This window comes from Mustelus asterias, chromosome 15, assembly GCF_964213995.1.
Source record: "Mustelus asterias chromosome 15, sMusAst1.hap1.1, whole genome shotgun sequence".
NCBI lineage: Eukaryota > Metazoa > Chordata > Chondrichthyes > Carcharhiniformes > Triakidae > Mustelus > Mustelus asterias.
This window is the reverse complement of record NC_135815.1, coordinates 20,389,918-20,409,486: the sequence shown is the minus strand read 5'-3', so window position 1 is coordinate 20,409,486 and position 19,569 is coordinate 20,389,918. Positions and strand designations below refer to the sequence as shown.

At 44.8% G+C, this 19,569-nt stretch overlaps 1 protein-coding gene across 1 annotated transcript in view; it reads right to left on the bottom strand.

Moving 5' to 3' along the window:
* Window positions 1–19,569, bottom strand: part of fmn2b (formin 2b) — a 415,410-nt gene that overhangs the window by 321,337 nt on the left and 74,504 nt on the right. The window contains exon 7 of the mRNA XM_078230648.1: window positions 3,805–3,866. Coding sequence (XP_078086774.1) covers window positions 3,805–3,866 — 62 coding nt within the window. The remainder of the gene's footprint in view (window positions 1–3,804; window positions 3,867–19,569) is intronic.

Here is a 19,569-nt window from a genome sequence, read left to right as displayed (position 1 = left end):
GCCAAGTGGTTCACTGCCCTTCCCCTCGGAAGGTGGACTGCCAGATCCCCATTTCAAAATCACTCCAGGGTTTCATCACGTGCAAGATGACCAATAATTATTAACTTCATAATTATAGGTCAGCGACTGCTCCATTCATGCTGAATCATCACTTGCTGGCCACACCATCCTTTTTCCCTCACCATTTATTAGTTTAACTAACTTTGGATGTTGAATTGCGTCACTCTTTGGAAGAGGGTCGACAAACTATTGTTCCCGTTTGAGAAAAGAAACTTCTCAGCTATAAACCTTCAGTTTCCCTACAGTTCCCTACATCTCCTGCCACCCTCTTGATACCTTCCTACATCAGAACAGCAGCTACACTTGTTGGGTGAAATCTTAGCCAAAAATGGCAGAGTGTTGGTTCTGGCGCAAAAAGATAGAGGACAGAATTTTCCCATCCTGCCTGCCACGGGAATGGTAGCAGGCAGGGGCGGATCATGCAAAGGTCCATTGACCTCAGGAGGGAAGTTCCGGCCTTCGACCATGATTTTTGGGCCACGCTTGCCCTAAGTGTTTCCTGTGGCGTGTTCCCTCTGATTCACCTGCCACCTAACAACTTAACTGCTGCAAGCATTAGGATCTCCATATAAACGGCCCCCTAGCACTTGTTCCACAACGACTGCAGGGGATGGCAGTCAAGAAGCCAGCAACACACTTCACCAGGATGCTTGATGGAGAGGAGCAGAGACAGGGAACCCTAGGCCCACGCGCCAGGAGTCCGGTGTCTAGCAGGGTGACCACCACTGCCTGGGATGCAGTGGCAGCCCTGGTCAGTGCAAGCACACTTCAGAAGAGGACTGGGCAGCAGTGTTGAAAGATGATGGACGATGATCTTTGCTCAGCCAGGGTAAATGAACCACCCCCAGTCTCCCACAGGACCCCCTTCTCACTCCCAATCCTCTCTCACTCAACCACCAAGTTCCCCCTCCCTCTCATAATCACCATGTTCCCCGCAGTAGCTGCTATGTTCATCACACTGCAGCTCCCACCCAACCCCATGCCTGCCACACCACATCATCGGAAATGTCCATACTCCCACTTGCACTCTCCCCATCTGACAAACGTAACCACAACAGACACCAGCGGGCGCAGCCAGCTGGATCCATACCGGAGTTGCGAACTCTTACATGCTTCGAGAAGCGAGCCCTTGAGCTGGCCGGGGAGGGAGAACGTCACTGCACTGCTGGTGAACAGAGGACTGCAGAGAAATGAGAGAATCCTCAACACATTCCTCAAGTGAGTCACTGTTCCCTCCGTATCTGCCGAAATGCACTGGTGCCATGTCCCTTCTCGTGAAGACCGACCACCGGAACCGCTGGACCATCCTCGTACCCCCGGAACCACTGGACTTCAGCAGCTCAGAGGGGGACTTGTTCAACCCCATCGTGGAAGAGGTATCACAGCTGTCACCTGTACCCAGCTCCAGCACAGAAACTCTCACCTCAGTGGGTCCAATACATAGGCAGGCTTCTGGATCACTCACTGGCGAGCACCTCACACAGCACCCGGAGGCAGGGGCGTTCCAAGGAACCGGCACTCCGAGGGATACCAGAGCCCAGGACTTTGCTGAACCCCTCGCCAATGATGGGTCCCTGGGCCTGGTCGTCCCACAGCTGCTGGAGCTGCAACGGTAGAGTCGCGAGTATCAGGAAGGGATGACATCAGCCCTCCTCGGAATCCCATTGCCTTCGACCAAGGAGATGATGCCGTCACTCAGGCGCAATGAGGTCATCACTGCGAGGGTGGCGTCTGTAGTGGAGACCTTGCTGCAGGACCTGCACTCCATGGCAAGAGATGTCCACATCATGGCGCAGGGATTCGACTGCACGGTGCAGGCACTGGTAGGAAGCCATGACAGTCAGCGCCAGAGGGTGCCAGGAATTCTGGACCTCACTCTAGCTGCCCCTCCATCCCATGGAGTTTCTGGGGGCCTCTGTGCTCCTCCAAGGGAAGAGGATGGGCAAGAGTACAGCCCAGGGCCCTCCAGCCAGGGGACCATGGGCAACTCCAACCCATCTGACACCCCCTCTGAACAACACACCTCCAGCTCCTGCCATAGAGCAGGGAAGCAGTCAAACATCTATGCTGCCCGAAAGCAGGCCTGGACCCTCAAGGTCCCGGCCCCCCAGGGGATGCCGGTCAAGGCTATCTCAGGCAAATGGGCATGGAAGTCAGCAGGCCGCCTCAACCTCATTTGTGGATACTGGGGATACACTTCGATTTCGTGGGAGTTTCAGGCAGATCAAGAAACTGTAGGCACTTAGTGGGCAAGGGTGAATATAGGCACTAGTGTAGGCAAGTCACCATTTTGTCTTGGCACTAAGTTTCACCTTGTTCACCCACAAGAGCCTCCACCCTGTCTGTTCATGCCACCAAGCTGGGGGAAAACCATCGAGCTCACCCGGCACCCGATCCCTGTGGAGTGCGAGAATGGCAGTGCTCCACCTTTGCCAGCCCCCACCAAGGAAGGGCACTCATTCAGCTGTGATATGGACAGGAACCTAGGAAGGAGGACAAGGAAGCGCTGCCTGCATACCAGCCTTCACAATCCCTTTAAAGCAAGGGGCACCCTGACATGAAGGGAAGGCAAGGCCTGCAAGCGACTCCTCTGCCCAGAATGGTGATTCTGGGACACCCCACTCAGAATTAACTTATGTGCGCCCCCCCAATCCTCTCTGGTGCCCCGAGCAGTGGTGCACCGTGGAGGATGCTGGCTGCCTGAGTGGTCATCTCTGAAATCCCCCTCAGAGGTGAAGGCACCATGTTCTGTGGACCTGTTGTAAATGGTGCCAGTGTGACACCACGCCGGTGCCTGTGCTCGCTAATGAATTAAAATGAGCTGAGCTTTCTCTGGTCCCGCGATGTGTTTCACGCCACTCCACCAATAAAGGGGCCAAGATCGGAACTCAAACTCGCCCGCACAAATCGCGCTCTCCGGATTTTGAGCACGTGCCACCCTTACCGTAGAGGGAGAGAGCACGGGCTCAAAATCGCCCCCGTGGTTTTAAAGCATGTTGGAACATCTAGAGGCTTTGACAGGGGATATATAAATGAACATGTTTCTTTTTGCATTATTGTTCATTTTCCGATGCCAGGTGTCGTACATGAGAAAAAAAAGCAAAGCCTTCTTGCTGTATTTATGAATACATGTCCATTAAGCAAAACGATTCCACTGTCGGCCCATTGGCTTTGCAACAATTACAGGTTTAACTCTCCTTACAGCTGGTTAATTATTACACTTCAAAGCTTAAGAAAAAGGATCCATGTTGCCTGTGTGACTCACTGGTGCAGGAAGTTTAATTTGCGACCCAAGTTGTGCTCCTCCCCCAGTCTGTTATTGCTGAGATTTTACTTCCCCTGAAACAGGAAAGGGGCGAGGGCAGAGAAATTAAATCTCCAATTTGAGCTTTCTTCACACGGTCACAAAAAAAAAAGTTTTTAAACAAAGTTTTGGAAAATATGAAGCAATTTCGGAACGCTCGGTCTGTGGTTTGACAGAGTCAAAAAAATAAAAATTTTTAAGAGTGAAAATGAGAAATTATTTACTAGTAGCAGACGAACACGATAAAACATTTAAGGTTGGGGATATCTGATATCTTTTGTCATAATTTTCACTGCTCCAGTCCATAAAGGTACTTAAAGCATGACTCCCCTCAATTCTGATTCTTCATACTTAATCCATTTTTTAAACCCACCCATACAGTACCATTGCTTCCCATGCATTAGTAACTCAATAGAAATCATTTCAGAATTGTAGCTTACTTGTAACGTTTGTAGCTCCTCTTTCTGTATCCTCTTCAAACTCAGAACGGCATCGCGGTTCTCTGTAACAAGACAGCAGTCGGCCTCAGTCACCACAATTATGTGGGGGGAGTGGGGTAGAGAAAAAAACATTTACAGTCAATGAAAAAGTTTGTTCGGGTTCCTTTCCCTCCCCGGCTCAAATGTTTTTAACGCAAATGGCAAGCGATACCAAAAAGGGGAGGAAAGGCAGGACTCTCCCAGTCAAGTAGGCACACTCATTTACTTTCAGCAAGTTCATCAACATTCATGCTCTAGCACTCCAGCAAGTGGAAATGCCAGAAGAAAAACACAACAGTAGACATGTTTCCAGCTGATTAAGCTGAGCTATCACAAAAGCACTAAGCTTTGATGGACATTTTACAGATGTCATTTCCAAATAACCGGCAAAGTAAAAACGAGCAAAAAAGGATTCCACTTAACACAGCAATTCAACGCCAACTCAAGCCGTCTGGAGAAAGCGTGTATTTTGTAGATGATACGTTTTCTTACACGGGTACATCATCCTCAATACCTAGGACTATCTTTGTGATTGAATTTTGGATTTTCCAAGGTTTACTCAAGATTAACAAGTTAATGGTAACCTGAAATTATTAACACGACAAAGGTCAAGTATGAAGGCCACGACTGCACTTAAAATGCTATTACTGTGTACTTAAATCAGAAAATGCTATCTAGGCAAACTGAAAGCAGGAAAATCCTACACCTCACACAAACAAAGTCCAAACAAAATATAAACTTTCACTTTCTTTTGCTAAAACCCAGCTTTGCCAATCTCCCACCCAGTTCGGTGGACTCTCACCCTTTCAAATTCCAGAATGGAACAGTCCCTCAGGTTTTTAAAGCCCTCTTCTGAAGAATCTAGCTTGACATTTTCTTCTCGTTAGTCCATAAAAATGATGTAACCATAGCAGCTCGAGCTGGCAGCTCACACTGAACTGTTCAGTTCTTTCAAACTCTGATGCTGGCTCTTTGCCTCTGAGCTACTACACATTTTAGTGGGGATTTAAGTTGGGAGCTTCTTGTCCGGCACTCGATTGGCCAAATTAGCTGCAGACTAGACACCAAGCATGGGGCTTACAAAGCTGCAGTCAAACCAATTCCGAAATCATGAACAGCTCGCAGTTGGAGTCGTTTCAGAAAACAACTCTGGCTCTCAGCTTGCTTCCCTTCTTTTTCCTTCCCCCCATTTTACTTGGGAGTCGCCACAATGCTGGTTGATCACCCCTCCTCCAGTCAGACGCCCATTCCCTTCCAGTTCTGTTGCATTTAATTTTCTTGCCATCACATATCACCATTTGGTCTTAGACCTTCCTCTTCTTCTTCCTGGCTGTCCCATCTCCTATTACTCTTCCCACCATATTTCCCCTCTCTGCCTCAAAAAAGGACATTATTAAACTAGAAAGAGTGCAGAAAAGATTTACTCGGATGCTACCGGGACTTGATGGTTTGAGTTATAAGGAGAGGCTGGACAGACTGGGATTTTCTTTCCCTGGAGTGTAGGAGGTTTAGGAGTGACCTTATAGAGGTCTATAAAATAATGAGAAGCATAGATAGTCAATTTCTTTTCCCAAAGGTAGGGGAGTCTAAAACTAGAGAGCATAGGTTTAAGGTGAGAGGGGAGAGATACAAAAGTGCCCAGAGGGGTATGTTTTTCACACAGAGAGTGGGGAGTGCCTGGAACAAGGTGCAAGAGGTAGAGTCGGGTGCGATTTTGTCTTTTAAAATGCATTTTAACAGTTACATGGGTAAGATGGGTATAGAGGGATATGAGCCCAACACGGGCAATTGGGACTAGATTAGTGGTTAAAGGGTGGCATGGACAAGTTGGGCCAAAGGGCCTGTTTCCATGCTGTAAACTTCTGAGTATCATATCAATCACTTCTTGGCTTTCTTTCATGATCCCACAATCTTCACCAACACCCCTCGCGTGCTGCTTCCCAATTTTGTCCCTTCTCAGCTCATTAGTATTCAATCACTGTCCTCCTCCTCCGCACGATGGTGCCGCTGCACTACACAACAAGACTGGTCTCAAATGTCGTGTGGATTGTCTTTTGACTTTGTGATAACCCTCCACTGCACTTCCTCTAACCAGAGCTGATCCATTGCTTTAGTTTCCATTTCCAAACTTCCACGCTAACTCACCACTGACCCCAGTTACTTGCAAGCTATTCATTTTTTCCAGGTCTTCACCCAGAATCTTCAGGCCTCCAGTATGATACTCCTCAGCAGGCTCAAACTAACAGTTCATAAATTGGATCCTTGGCTTTAAGTTCACTACCAAAGATAAATAAATTTAGGTCTAAATTCTCCAAACTCCATGCCAATATCAACTCAATTTAAATGTATTACTGTCAACATTACTGTACCAAAAGTTTAGACCTCATTGTCCAAGTTGAAAATTGCATGGCAAAGACCAAGAAATGTAAATCTTTCCCTGATGAAAGTAGCAGAGATGTGTACAGCAAATTAATAACTTAATTCCTCTGCTAAGTCAAACTTTGACCAGTCCCAGAGGGAATAACTAAGAGAACCAGCCAACACATGAAACAGGGGAGGAAACAGAATGAGTAGGGCTAGATTGACTCTTCCATTCTTCCCCCATCTTTGTTCACTGTCCAACCAGCTCCTACCTGGTTTCTGACATGCTCTGCACCCTTGAATCATGTCACGGTGCTCAAAATCCACATTGAGGCCTACGAGGCCATTCATATTTTAAGGCCCAACAGCTGATTCATAGAATCCTACAATGCAGGAGGCGGCCATTCGGCCCATCAAGTCTGCACTGACCACAACCCATCCAGGCTCTATCCCCATAACTCCTTGTGTTTACCTAGTTATCCTTGTGTTAATCCTTCTAACATTAAAGGGCAATTTAGCATGGTCAATCCACCTAACCCACAGCGCTTTGGCCTGCGGGAGGAAACCAGAGCACACAGGAAACCCACGAGACACGTGGACAACGTGCAAACTCCACACAGTTACCCGAGCCAGGAATTGAACACGGGTCCCTGGTGCTGAGACACAGCAGTGCCGCCACTCTGATCCACTCAGTCACCAGATGGTGAACTGGGACAGGAACCCTGGCTGATGTTTTGGCTCTGTCCCAGACTCAGTGACTGACCCATTGCATGAATCGCGTGTTAGCCTTTACTGGTGGAACTAGTGCAAGGAAACAATCCCCAGAAACATTTGTTTAACAATGGGTCTACTTCAAGGACTGGTTAACAGATGTAGATGTTATTTGAAACAAAGCACAAACAAGTTGGTGACAAGCTACAGCAGCATGAATGGATTAGACAATGCCTTTTTGTCACTTAGGCCAGTATGCCAATGTTGGATTCACCTTGAGCAAGTAAATGATTTTGCATGCTGATAAACACAGGTTTGAATAATTCAGATAATCTGTTTCAACCAAATTCAAATTGCATGCAGGCGATGATGGATTGGGTTGACTATGATGGATTGGGGAATGTTACGCAAGAGGAGTGAGTGGTGGTGGATAGGCAATGGCAAACATTTAAAGAGCACATGGATGAACTGCAATAATTGTTCATTCCTGTCTGGCGCAAAAATAAAATGGGAAAGGTGGCCAAACTATGGCTTAAGGAAAGTTTGAGATAATTTTAGATCCAAGGAAGAGACATACAAATTGGCCAGAAAAAAAACAGACCTGAGGATTGGGAGCAGTTTGAAATTCAGAAATCAAGGACAAGAGGATTGATTAAGAGGGGGGAAATAAAAGAGTAGGCTTGGGGGGGCACATAAAACTGACTGTAAAAGCTTCTTCAGTTACGTGAAGAGAAAAAGATTGAAGACAAACGTGGGTCCCTTAGTCAGAAAAAGGGGAATTTATAATGGGGAACAAGTGGCTGCCCACATACACACTTGTTGGTTCCGCCCTCAAAGGAGGACAGAAATAACATACTAGAAATGTTGGAGAACACAGAGTTTAGTGAGAGGGAGGAACTGAAATAAATCAGTATTAGTAGGGAAATGTTGTTGGGTGGGGGGAATTGATAATCTACATCCCAGAGTACTTAACGAAGTAGCCCTAGAAATAGTGGATGCATTGGTGGTCATCTTCCAAGATTCTATAGACATGAACAATTTCTGCAGGTTGAAGGGTAGTTAATGCAATCCCACTATTTAAAGAGAGAGAAAATGGAATTACAAACCAGTCAGCCTGACATGAATAGGGATAATACTAGAATCCAGAATAAAAGATCCAATAGCAGAGCACTTGGAAAACAGTGGTAGCATTGGGCAGAGTCAGCATGGATTTACAGAACGGAAATTATGCTTGACAAATCTATTGGAATCATTTGAGGATTTGGGGGGGGGGGGGTTCATTTGGACTTTCAGAAAGCTTTCAACAAGGTCCCACATCAGAGATTAATGTTCAAAATGGGATTAAGGTAGTCTATTGAGATGGATAGAAAACTGGTTGGCAGACAACAGCAGGGAGTAGAAATAAACTGGTCTTTTTCCACGTGGCATGCAGTGACCAGTACTCGGACCCCAGCTATTTATAATTGTAGCAGGGGATACAGAAACCCTTGCTTTCTGTAAAACAAAGTAGATTAATTGAAAAATAAGGATCACAGTGTGCAGGCAATTTACCCTTTTGGCATAAGGGAAGAGGAGTTCAATTAGACAGGCCGCATTCTTTTGGAACAATGAAGCACAGAGCATATGCCCCATTATCAGGGGCAGGCTAGGCAACTACAAACTACCAAGGCTTTTGAAATGAATGGAAAGCTTCAGCTTTAGGCTGCAATGAATAGACATATTCAGCTTCCACTGCTAAGGGGACAGAAAACAGATAAGAAAGATGACTCCCTTCTGGTTCCCAGGACTGCAGTTGTTAGGAGCGACCCTTGAACCTACTGGATTTACGTAGGCAAGATTATGAGGCAACGGGGGTGAGGAAGGGAGGAATCTCTGGGCTCGGTCGACCAATGAATTCCTAATTCTGCTAGAAGGTAGAATGCTATTGGCCAAAGTAAATAAAGTGTATTAATGTAATTGGACCCTCCCAGCTTGGATGGCAATTGGGTGGGAGGATCAATCCTTCAGAAATGTATATCTGCTGTGCTCGTGTGATGTAAGGTCAGGGAGAAGTTGGAATCCGCTGACTGTCTCCCAATACGTACTGGTTAAATAAAGAATGTCTTTAACTGCACACTGTCTTTAGCAAGTCTGTTTGCTGAGATCAGCTGAATACAAGACCCGCACCCCCCACCCCAAGAGGGAAACCCTGGCAAATTCCCCTTACAACAATATATACTAATAACTTAGATAAGGGAACCAAATGTAATATTTCCAAATTTGCAGGCAACAAAGCTAGGTGGGAGGGTGAGCTGTGAAGAGGATGTAGAGATGCTTCAGTGCGATTTGGACAAGTTGTGCGAGTGGGCAAATGCATAGCAGATGCCCTGTGACATGAATAAATGTGAGATTATCCACTTTGGTAACAAAAAACAGGATGGCAGATTATCTGAATGGCTGTAGATGGAGGGGGAAAAATGTGCAATGAAAAATGGGTGTCCTTGTACACCAGTCGCTGAAAGCAAGCATGCAGATGCAGCAGGCAGTGACGGCGATGTCCTAGTGGTATTATCACAAGACAATTAATCCAGAAGCTCAGCTAATGTTCTGGGGGCCCAGGTTTAAATCCCATCACGGCAGAGGGTGGCATTTGAATTCAATTTTAAAAAACTGGAATTAAGAATCTACTGATGACCATGAAACCATTGCCGATTGTCGGAAAAACCCATCTGGTTCACTAATGTCCTTTAGGGAAGGAAATCTGCCTTCCTTATCTGGTCTGGCCTACATGGGACTCCAGAGCCACAGCAATGTGGTTGACTCTTGACCCTTGAGCAAAGAGGGATGGGCAATAAATGCAGGCCAGTGATGCCCATGTCCCATAAATGAATTAAAAAAGGCAATGAAGGTGGCAAATGGTATGTTGGCCTTCACAGCACAAGGACTGGAATACAGGAGCAGTTTTGGTCTCCTTATCCGAGAAAGGATGTTCTTGCTATAAAGGGAGAGCAAGACATTTTACCTGACTTATTCTTGGGATGGCAGGAGGAGAGATCAAGTTGGTTAAGATTATATTTGTGGAGTTCAGAATAATGATGGGGGGGCAGAGTTCTCAGAAACCTATAAAATATCACTAAGACAGGGTAGATGCAAGAAGGATGATCCTGATGGCGGGGAAGTCCAGAACCAGGGGTCACAGTCTGAGGATACGGGGTAGACCATTTAGAACTGAAATATGGAGGCATTCTTCACCCAGAGAGTGGTGAGCCTGTGAAATTCTCTACCACAGGAAGCAGTTGAGGCCAAAACATTGCATATTTTCAAGAAGGAGTTAGATGTAGCTCTTGGGGTAAAGGAATCAAAGGATATGGGGGCAAGAAAGCAGGAACAGATTACTGATTTAGATGATCAGCCATGATCATAATGAATGGCAGAGCAGACTCAAAGGGCTGAATGGCCTCCTCCTGCCTTTATGTTTGCTATGAAAGTCTACATATTTCCAACATCATTCCGGAATCCATCAAATCCTGGATTTTCTGCAGTGCTCACCCGCTTATGCACTCCCAACAGGTGGAAAGCTGTGACCCTTCCATCAAAAACTTCTATTAAGTAGCAACTGTTAATTTCTGCAGTATCTGTTGCCTTAAATTGCAAAGAGGTTAAAAGGTGCTGAATGATACACAAAGGACTAATCACTGAAGTCTGAAAGGGCGTTAGAAATGAGCGAGATAAGTAAATGTAGTCGAAAAACAGGAAGGAGTGAAATGGAATAGGAGAAGAAATCTGAAGTCAAGTCAGAGCAATTGGCAGGAAAAAGTCTACTGCAGAAGTCCCGGGTTTCTAAAAAGAAAATCATTGTTTGGAATTAGTGTTTAATAATAGATTGAACTGGGAAGGGTCACATGGAGTCTGAATCATGTTTCGGGGGAAGGGAGATATTTAGTTTGCTCAAATCATCCATTACAGAAGAGATTGCACCTCGAGTACTAATTAGTTTGGATCAAGTGAATTGCTGACTCACAGCTGAAGTACATTTGGCCCGCACACAATGATGTGAGACAGTAGAGAAGTTCAGCTGTTACAATAGCCCAGTTGTGTGTGAAAAGTGCCTTGGAAAGGAGGTAAGGGGGCTTTCCGTTTCTTTTACTGGATACGCTATGAATGAGCTTTGCATACAAGGCTCAAAGCTACTTTGAAACAAAGCTTTAACAGCAAATAACGAGACAAACATATCATAGAATCCCTACAGTGCCGAAAGAGGCCATTTGGCCCATCGAGTCTGCGCCAATCGCAATCCCTCCCAGGCCCTGTCCAGTCTATAAACTGGATGTGGAGATGCCGGTGTTGGACTGGGGTAAACACAGTAAGAAGTCTAACAACACCAGGTTAAAGTCCAACCGGTTTATTTGGTAGCAAAAGCCACTCGCTTTTGGAACAGGCTGTCCCTTCGTCAGGTGGGTGGGATTCTATGAACACCCCATTTTAGAGATAACCAATCAAATTGCAAGCTGGTCTTAGCTGTTGATTGAATTTGGAATCCCCATAAATGTTTGCTTTTATAGATGGAAATTCTAAATTAAGAGCACCAAGATACAGGGTAGGTCAAAGCAGCACAGATCAGAGTCAGCTTGCACAATTTTAAGGTAATCGGCCACTATCCTGCAGTAAAAAAAGACTTGTTGAGCAATTGATCTAAACACAGTGGCTTTAGGAAGAAACTCCATTCAATTCACACACATCTTTATGTAGAGGTGGTGATCCAACACCCTGGCTGAAAAGCATTGAGGGGTTTTGGCAAGGGCGGGGTGGGGGGTGGTGGGTGGTTGGGGGGGGGGGGGGGGGGGGGTGGAGCTTGCCTCTGCATGGACAGGACGTGCCGACCTGATTTTATAGCTGTTGGTTCGGATAGTGGTTTCATTCTTAACTGAGAGGAGGCCAGTCTCTGAGCTGCACAGTGGCCAATGCTAGGAATACAGGCAGCCCCCCCCCCCAAAGTAGTAAGTGGGTCAGTTTCATCTGGTCTGGTCAGGAAGACCCCAGCAAGTGGGCTGGGGGTGGGAGAGGGCCATGAACAGGTGCCCTGGGCCAGGGCAAGAGATCAAGAGTAAAAACATATGAATTGTCGTCTTGGGACCATACATCCTAGGTTAATTATTCCCAACCCTCTAACTTCACCATATACGTTTTTGAACATGCAAACATTGGATAAAAGTGTCCCTTTGGATAAAAGTGAGAGGGGTGATCCCTTTGAATGTTATTTTTAGAGAGCTCGAGGGATAGTATATTGAGAGGCATTGCTCAGAACTAAGCATAGATCTAGGGTCAGAACCTCAGAATAAAGACTTGGCCATACAAGACTGAAATGAGACAACGGCCGGAATTTTACCGGCACGCCCACCCCGATTCCGGGGTGGACGAGGCTCACAGAACGGCATTCTCCATTGGCCTTGGGTGGGATCTGATGAACCTCAGGCGGGCAGCGTTAGCGTTGTGAAACTTTGGAATTCTTTACCCTCGAGGGTATATTCTGGAATGGGATTGATAGATTTGTGGGTACTATGGGACTCAAAGGATTAGGGATGGTGTGAGAAAATAGAGTTAATCCAAGAATTTAGCAAATAGCATAAACAAGCAAAATGGGTCTTGTATCTTGTGCCTGCTCTTAATGTTTTTCCCCCTCACATAAATAGGAATCTAGCTGTGGACACGTAGTTTACAATGCTAAAATGTGCAGATGAAATAAAGAGAAGGATTTAATGTAAAATGGACTGCAAGCATATTCGAGTGACATTGGTTAGTTCTTTGGACAAACTGGTGTCAAGTGCATTTCAATAGAGAGAATGATAGAAAAAACAATAGTGGGGGAACATGTATGCTAAATGGCAACAGTTTTAATAAGAACAGGGGAAGTATTTTCTGATACAAACTCCTATTTTAAACACTCGATGTTCAGAAGAGAGTCATGGACAGAATGGAGAGATTGAGGAGGGAATATCGTATAAATTAAGGTTATGGGACAGGGGCGAATGGAGAACCCAGGATTATTTTCATTAGAGCGGCAATGGTCTCATGAAGCTGTACGAGTACCCAAGCCTGGCAGCAGTCTGGAAGGTACCGCACAGGTCTCACTCGGTGATAAATACGACACATTATGTGGCAACACCATAAATTTAAAGGGACCATCCACTGGGCAAAATAAAATGATCATACACAATAACTAAGTTTTAAAGGGTATATTGGTCAAGAGAATTTCCAAGAACTGGATCCTAAATTGGGATCCCAGCACTTCATCTAGATCATTTGTATCTTCAATTATCACAAACAAGGCTCCTGCTGGGTCACAGTTAATTAGTCAGCTTTTGAATAAACAATCAGGTTTATGAAGTAATTGCAGCTTTTACATAAAAACATGAAGCGAGAATAATTTCTCCCCGCAAAAAAAAACATTTTATCCCCTTCAGGCGGTGGGCGGAAAGCAATGCAATGAAAATAACTTGCGCCAAGTTTCTTTTAATACCTTACCTTTGATTTCCTCTGCAAGCACGAATGCATTGAGTGAATAAAAATAGCTATGTTATTTCAGACAGCGGAAGAGAGATCTTAAAATGAAAGCAATGCTAGAATTAGCAAGGTAGCCTAAAGCAGCTGAACCAAAACAAGGAACATTGTAATGGAAACAGGCAAGACAACTAAGTAATTTGATTGAGTTTTTTTTTAAATGCATTGGTACAGGTAAGCAGAAACAGACTTTATTTATTGGTCGAGGGGTGTGGAACCTGGATACAGAGATACAAGGTTAAATGAAAGACTTGGGTCATATGGCAGGAGTTTTTCTTTTATAGGAGGGTTGTGAGGCCATGGGTTGCACCACTGGGATTAGTGAGTGCTGATGTGGAGATGCCGGCGTTGGACTGGGGTAAACACAGTAAGAAGTTTAACAACACCAGGTTTTAAAGTCCAACAGGTTTATTTGGTAGCAAAAGCCACACAAGCCTTCGGAGCTCCAAGCCCCTTCTTCAGGTGAGTGGGAATTCTGTTCACAAACAGGGCATATAAAGACACAAACTCAATTTACATGAATAATGGTTGGAATGCGAATACTTACGGCTAATCAAGTCTTTAAGAAACAAAACAACGTGAGTGGAGAGAGCATCAAGACAGGCTGAAAAGATGTGTATTGTCTCCAGACAAGACAGCCAGTGAAACTCTGCAGGTCCACGCAACTGTGGGAGTTACAAATAGTGTGACATGAACCCAATATCCCGGTTGAGGCCGTCCTCGTGTGTGCGGAACTTGGCTATCAGTTTCTGCTCAGCGACTCTGCGCCGGCGTGTGTCGCGAAGGCCGCCTTGGAGAACGCTTACCCGAATATCAGAGGCCGAAATATCAGCGGTCACGGGCATTCGGCCTCTGATATTCGGGTAAGCGTTCTCCAAGGCGCCCTTCGCGACACATGACGGCGCAGTCGCTGAGCAGAAACTGATAGCCAAGTTCCGCACACACAGCCTCAACCGGGATATTGGGTTCATGTCACACTATTTGTAACCCCCACAGTTGCCTGGACCTGCAGAGTTTCACTGGCTGTCTTGTCTGGAGACAATACACATCTTTTCAGCCTGTCTTGATGTTCTCTCCACTCACGTTGTTTTGTTTCTTAAAGACTTGATTAGCTGTAAGTATTCGCATTCCAACCATTATTCATGTAAATTGAGTTTGTGTCTTTATAAGCCCTGTTTGTGAACAGAATTCCCACTCACCTGAAGGGGCTTGGAGCTCCGAAAGCTTGTGTGGCTTTTGCTACCAAATAAACCTGTTGGACTTTAACCTGGTGTTGTTAAACTTCTTATTAGTGAGTGTAGCAGAGACCTTGCCGACACAGAAACATGTAGTTGAAGAAAAGGCATTTGTGTCAAGAGAGCAAAGATTGCCTCAAGTGTCATAAGATACCAGTGTTTCTGCTGACAATTCCTTATTAAATATATTAGAGTGTTGTACCATTGTTTAAATTCCCAAAATCAGTAATGAAACTATGGAAAAGTACATTTAAAATTCCCATCCTCAACCATCACGTAAAACATTGAAATTTAAACTATGCTGTAAAGTAAAGATCACCTTTAAATAAATATTTTGCGAACCACAAGTCTGTTATTAAAATTAAGTGAGCCCTTCCCTGGCCCGGTTTCATTTAGTTTGTCACAATAATTATCACAATTGACATTTTCTCCCCAAAATAATTAAGCTATAATCAGCAGACATACAATATCCTTCTGGAGCAAAAAAATGCCTTATACCCCAATATTGAAATGCACAATGTTGGTTATAATTCTTTAAGATGGGAGTGTATAAATCACAATACAGTTTGCACTGCACAATTTATCTTGCGGCAGGTCAGATTTTGTATTACTAAACTAATTAAAACTGACTTTAAAGCAAATCACATTCTTAGGTTGGTATCAAACTGCATTTGCTCAGCATTACATTCTTTCATGGCACAGTGGTTAGCACGACTGCCTCACAGCACCAAGGACCCAAGTTCAATCCCAGCCGTGGGTAACTGTCTGTGCGGAGTTTGCACATTCTCCCAGTGTCTGCATGGGTTTCCTCCAGGTGTTCAAGTTTCCTCCCACACTCCAAAGATGTGTGGGTTCGGTGGATTGGCCATACTCAATTGTCCCTTCATGTCAGGGGGACTGGGAGGGTAAAATATGTGGGGTTACGGGGATAGGGCCTAGGTGGGATTGTTGTTGGTACAGGCTCGATTCTGCATTATAGAGATTCTGATTGCATCATGTACAATTGTCTGAACCATATGTGCATAATTTCTACTCTTGTAGGACTGAGAGAAACCATTGGAAATGTCTTCACTCAAGATACAACTTCATTGACTGGTATATAGAGATCATTCCCAATAGTGTCACAACTGATTACTTTTGGGGCTGTAGCTTTAAGTTTAGGGTAAATGAAGGGGTCATGTGGCCCATTTTCCAATCTGCTCAACAGTAAGCCTGGGAAGTTTGATTCTAAGAGATCAAAGGAAGATTTACATTATTTTATATGGTGCAAGTTATTTACATGCGAAAACAATGGCAGTAGCGAGGGAACAGTCTCCCAAAGTCCCAGAAAAGGTGTTGAAGGTACAGGGTGCAAACCATTGGGCTACATTTACTTCGCGGATAAAAGGGGGTTGGGATCAAGAGCTTATCAGGAGTTTGACCAACATTCAAGGTTAATGTGTTTCATGTTGCTATGGGAAAAAGAGTAGAGGAAATAATTTTTCAGATCAGGTTACACACTGCCCTACCAATCAATAAATATCTCAGACACACAGCAGTTTTGTGCAGACAGCAGGGAGGAGAGGCTGCTTGACATTGTGAGCTTTCACAGCCGGAAATAAGGAGGATATGATCTCTAGTCCAACAGATATATCCTGTGGCCATCTAAAAAGATCCCAGGAGATTTGTCCCAGAAATGAAAATGAATCATTGGAAGATGACTTGGAAAATGAATCATTGGAATATGACACGGGGTATTCAAGGAACTCTCTGGAAAGTGAGAGCACCTGGAGACGCTGACTCGAAATTCAGTTTTGACGAAGGGTCATCCACTTGGGATGTTGACTCTATTGTCCTCCACAGATGCTGTCAGACCTGAGGAGATGATCTAGCATTTTCTGTTTCAGATTCCAACATCTGCAGTATTTTGCTTTTAACTTGAAATTACTACTTGGTGAAAAAGGGATCAGGAACCCACTGGAAGCTTGAAGAAACTGTGGGCTGTTTGCTGAAAGATCGGTCATTCTGTCAGGTGTATGATGGGCAACAAGTATAAAAGAGGAATGTTCTCTCAGAGTACAAGTCACCCCACAAAAAGAGAATGGTTAAGTCAAAAAGTGCTTTTCGCCATTTGCTACAGTAAAGGTTCTAAGATGTGAAATCTTGTCATGTCAATCTTTCTGCTTTTAACCAGAAGTCCAAATTTCTGTTTAAACATTATCCATCTCTGCAGAGATAATGCCGTTCTCCTGCATTCAGGCCTCAAACTCCTGTCAGACCTACTACTCAGGAGGTGCAAACTGGGCCAGGTCATCATTACTGGGTTTTAAGCAGCAAGTTCACAATGCATCATCTTTAAGTGCTACAATGTATTGTAAGTATCTAGTCCATGGCTCAGTGATGTTTTAGAAGTAATATTTAGTTCTGAGAGGGTTAAAGGGTAACATGGAAAATGGGCAACTAAACCTGCTTGAAGACTAGTACACTTAAAAGGCTGGGGGGCATATTAAGGGATTAACAACTAGAAAGTCAAGATCATAAAAACAGCAGGTGGGCTTGCTTAGCTGGAGAATTGGAGACACGGGGTAGGATTCTCCAATCTCAATTGCTCCCATCTTATTGTAAACAAGAATGGAGAATTTGGCACTCAGCCATTCACTGAAGCAGCATCGCAGAATCCCAGCTGCAGACGAGGTTGCACGTTTTTGGTGAAGGGGGCTACACTGCTTACAAACGATTGCAGCCAGACAGTCATTTTGTATTGGGGTTAGAGCAACAATTAATTTAGGAGCTGCGAGTCCTAGAAGAGTACATCATGGTGATGGGTGGAAGTTAAGGAAATTTTAGGGCTTCAATTTATCTGGAAATTTGATGGGGGAAAAGTGTTCTGCAACAGGGGAAAAAGGCCGTTCCAAAAAGTTGCTGATGTTAGCAGGCTCCAGGCAGAAAAACGTTGTTTTTAGCTGGCACTGTGTCATTTGGGTTTTGGAGAAGTCCCAAGGACCATTTGATGTACAGTTAGGGGCTAGGAGAAATCCTGGGGTGCTGAGAAGGTGGCAGACATTAATTAGTTCTGTACTGGAAAGGGTTAGGGCTCAGAGGAAGCCTTGGGAATCCAGGAGAAGATACAAGAGCAATTTGATAGCTTTGTGTAGTTCGGGAGCAAGTGAAATTCTGGGGAATGGAGAAGGTGGGGAGACGGTCACTGGCTCCATACTGTAAAGAGATAGGGCTCAGAAGAAGCCTTGGGAATCATTTATAGCGTGATGCAGCTGGGAAGATTGAAGCTTGGTGAAATCTAGGGACACTGCCCGCCCAGTGAAGCTACCCTACTATTAAAGAGCTGAATTTGTGCCTGTAGAATCTGGGGTGCAGACTCCGAAATCCAGGGAAACCAAGGCTGGGGAGTGAGACTGAAATCCTGGGAGGTGTGCAGTTATTGAGGGAGTCAGAAGTTGGGGCAGCTTAAAAAAGGAATTCAGATGCTTGATCTTTGAAAGTGAAAAGTTTGGAGTCCATCCATGAGGGAGATTGGGAGAGGGTAGTTTTGCCATCTCGCCGCCACAGGCCATCATAGCAGGCAGGGGCTGTATCATGCAAAGGTCCGTTGACCTCGGGCAGAATTTTCTGGTTTTGGGGCAGGCGTGACCAGAAAATCCCACCCAGAGTTTCAAGGAAATTTGTTGATCCATTGTTTAGGGGTGCCTGGGTGGGTTGCTGAGAATTCAGTGGGTTCCATCTTTGTTGCACCGTGTGGAATGTTGAACTTCAGTTTGCCTGTTAATACACATGTACCTCAAACTAAATCCAAATATTAGAGTAGAAAATGAATATTACAATTTATCCTTTTGACCTTGCGTAGTAAAAAAAAAATTTTCCTCCAATCCGGTGAATTCTGTGCTTTTAGTCTCTTAGCAAGCTTCTTAAATCTCAAACTTCATCTCATTGAAGCAAAACGTTATTGGCCCCCAACATGATTTTGCCAAAATCTTAGTCAAGGGTCAGAAGAAATGTAAAAGGATTAAAACAAGTAAGTTGTGAGAAATCTCAGACTTCAATTTAATGTTCACAGAATCCTACAGTGTAGAAGGTGGCCATTTGACCCATCGAGTCTGCACCGATCACAATCCCACCCAGACTCTATCCCCATAACCCCATGCATTTACCCGAGCTAGTCCCCCTGACACTAAAGGAGCAATTTAGCATGGCCAATCCACCTAACCCATACATCTTTGGACTTGAAATAGAAGTGGCATTTGTCAATCCCAGAAATACCCCTCTGCCTTCATCTTTTCTTCCTGCACTAACCGTTATGGTGATGGTCTTCAGTGACACTAGCTATGGCTGGGTCATGATCTATGGGACTTATTTTATTAAGGACAAAGAAAATGCCAGAAACACTCAGCATTTGCATGGAGAGAAAAACCAGAGGAAACATTCCAGGTGGTTTTTTTTTTAAAAATGGAGCCCTGATGAAAGGTCACATCTGAAAATGTGAACTGTTGTTCTCCCCACAGATAGTGCCTACCGAGTATTTCCAGCACTCTTTCGTTTTTAAATTTCAGATTTCCAGCATCGGAGGTATTTGGCTTGTTCATTTTCGATTAGTTGGCTACAGGCTCGACACCACTCTGGGTAAAGAGTGGGAGTATGTCTCAAGCAGCTCCCTCAGGGGAGGGGGGGGCAATTTGAATTTCACAACAAATACAACTTTAACATTACCCACAAAAAGTTCCTGCACCATTGGGGCAGGTGGTGGGGGAAATCCACTGATAACAGGCAAAAAAAAAAATCACATTACTGAAGTGATGGGCACGATCTTACCGCCACTCCATACCACCCTCTCGGTGCAGCGAAGATGGTGAATTTGGCGATAAGCCAAATCTTTGTTCACTGCAGAGGG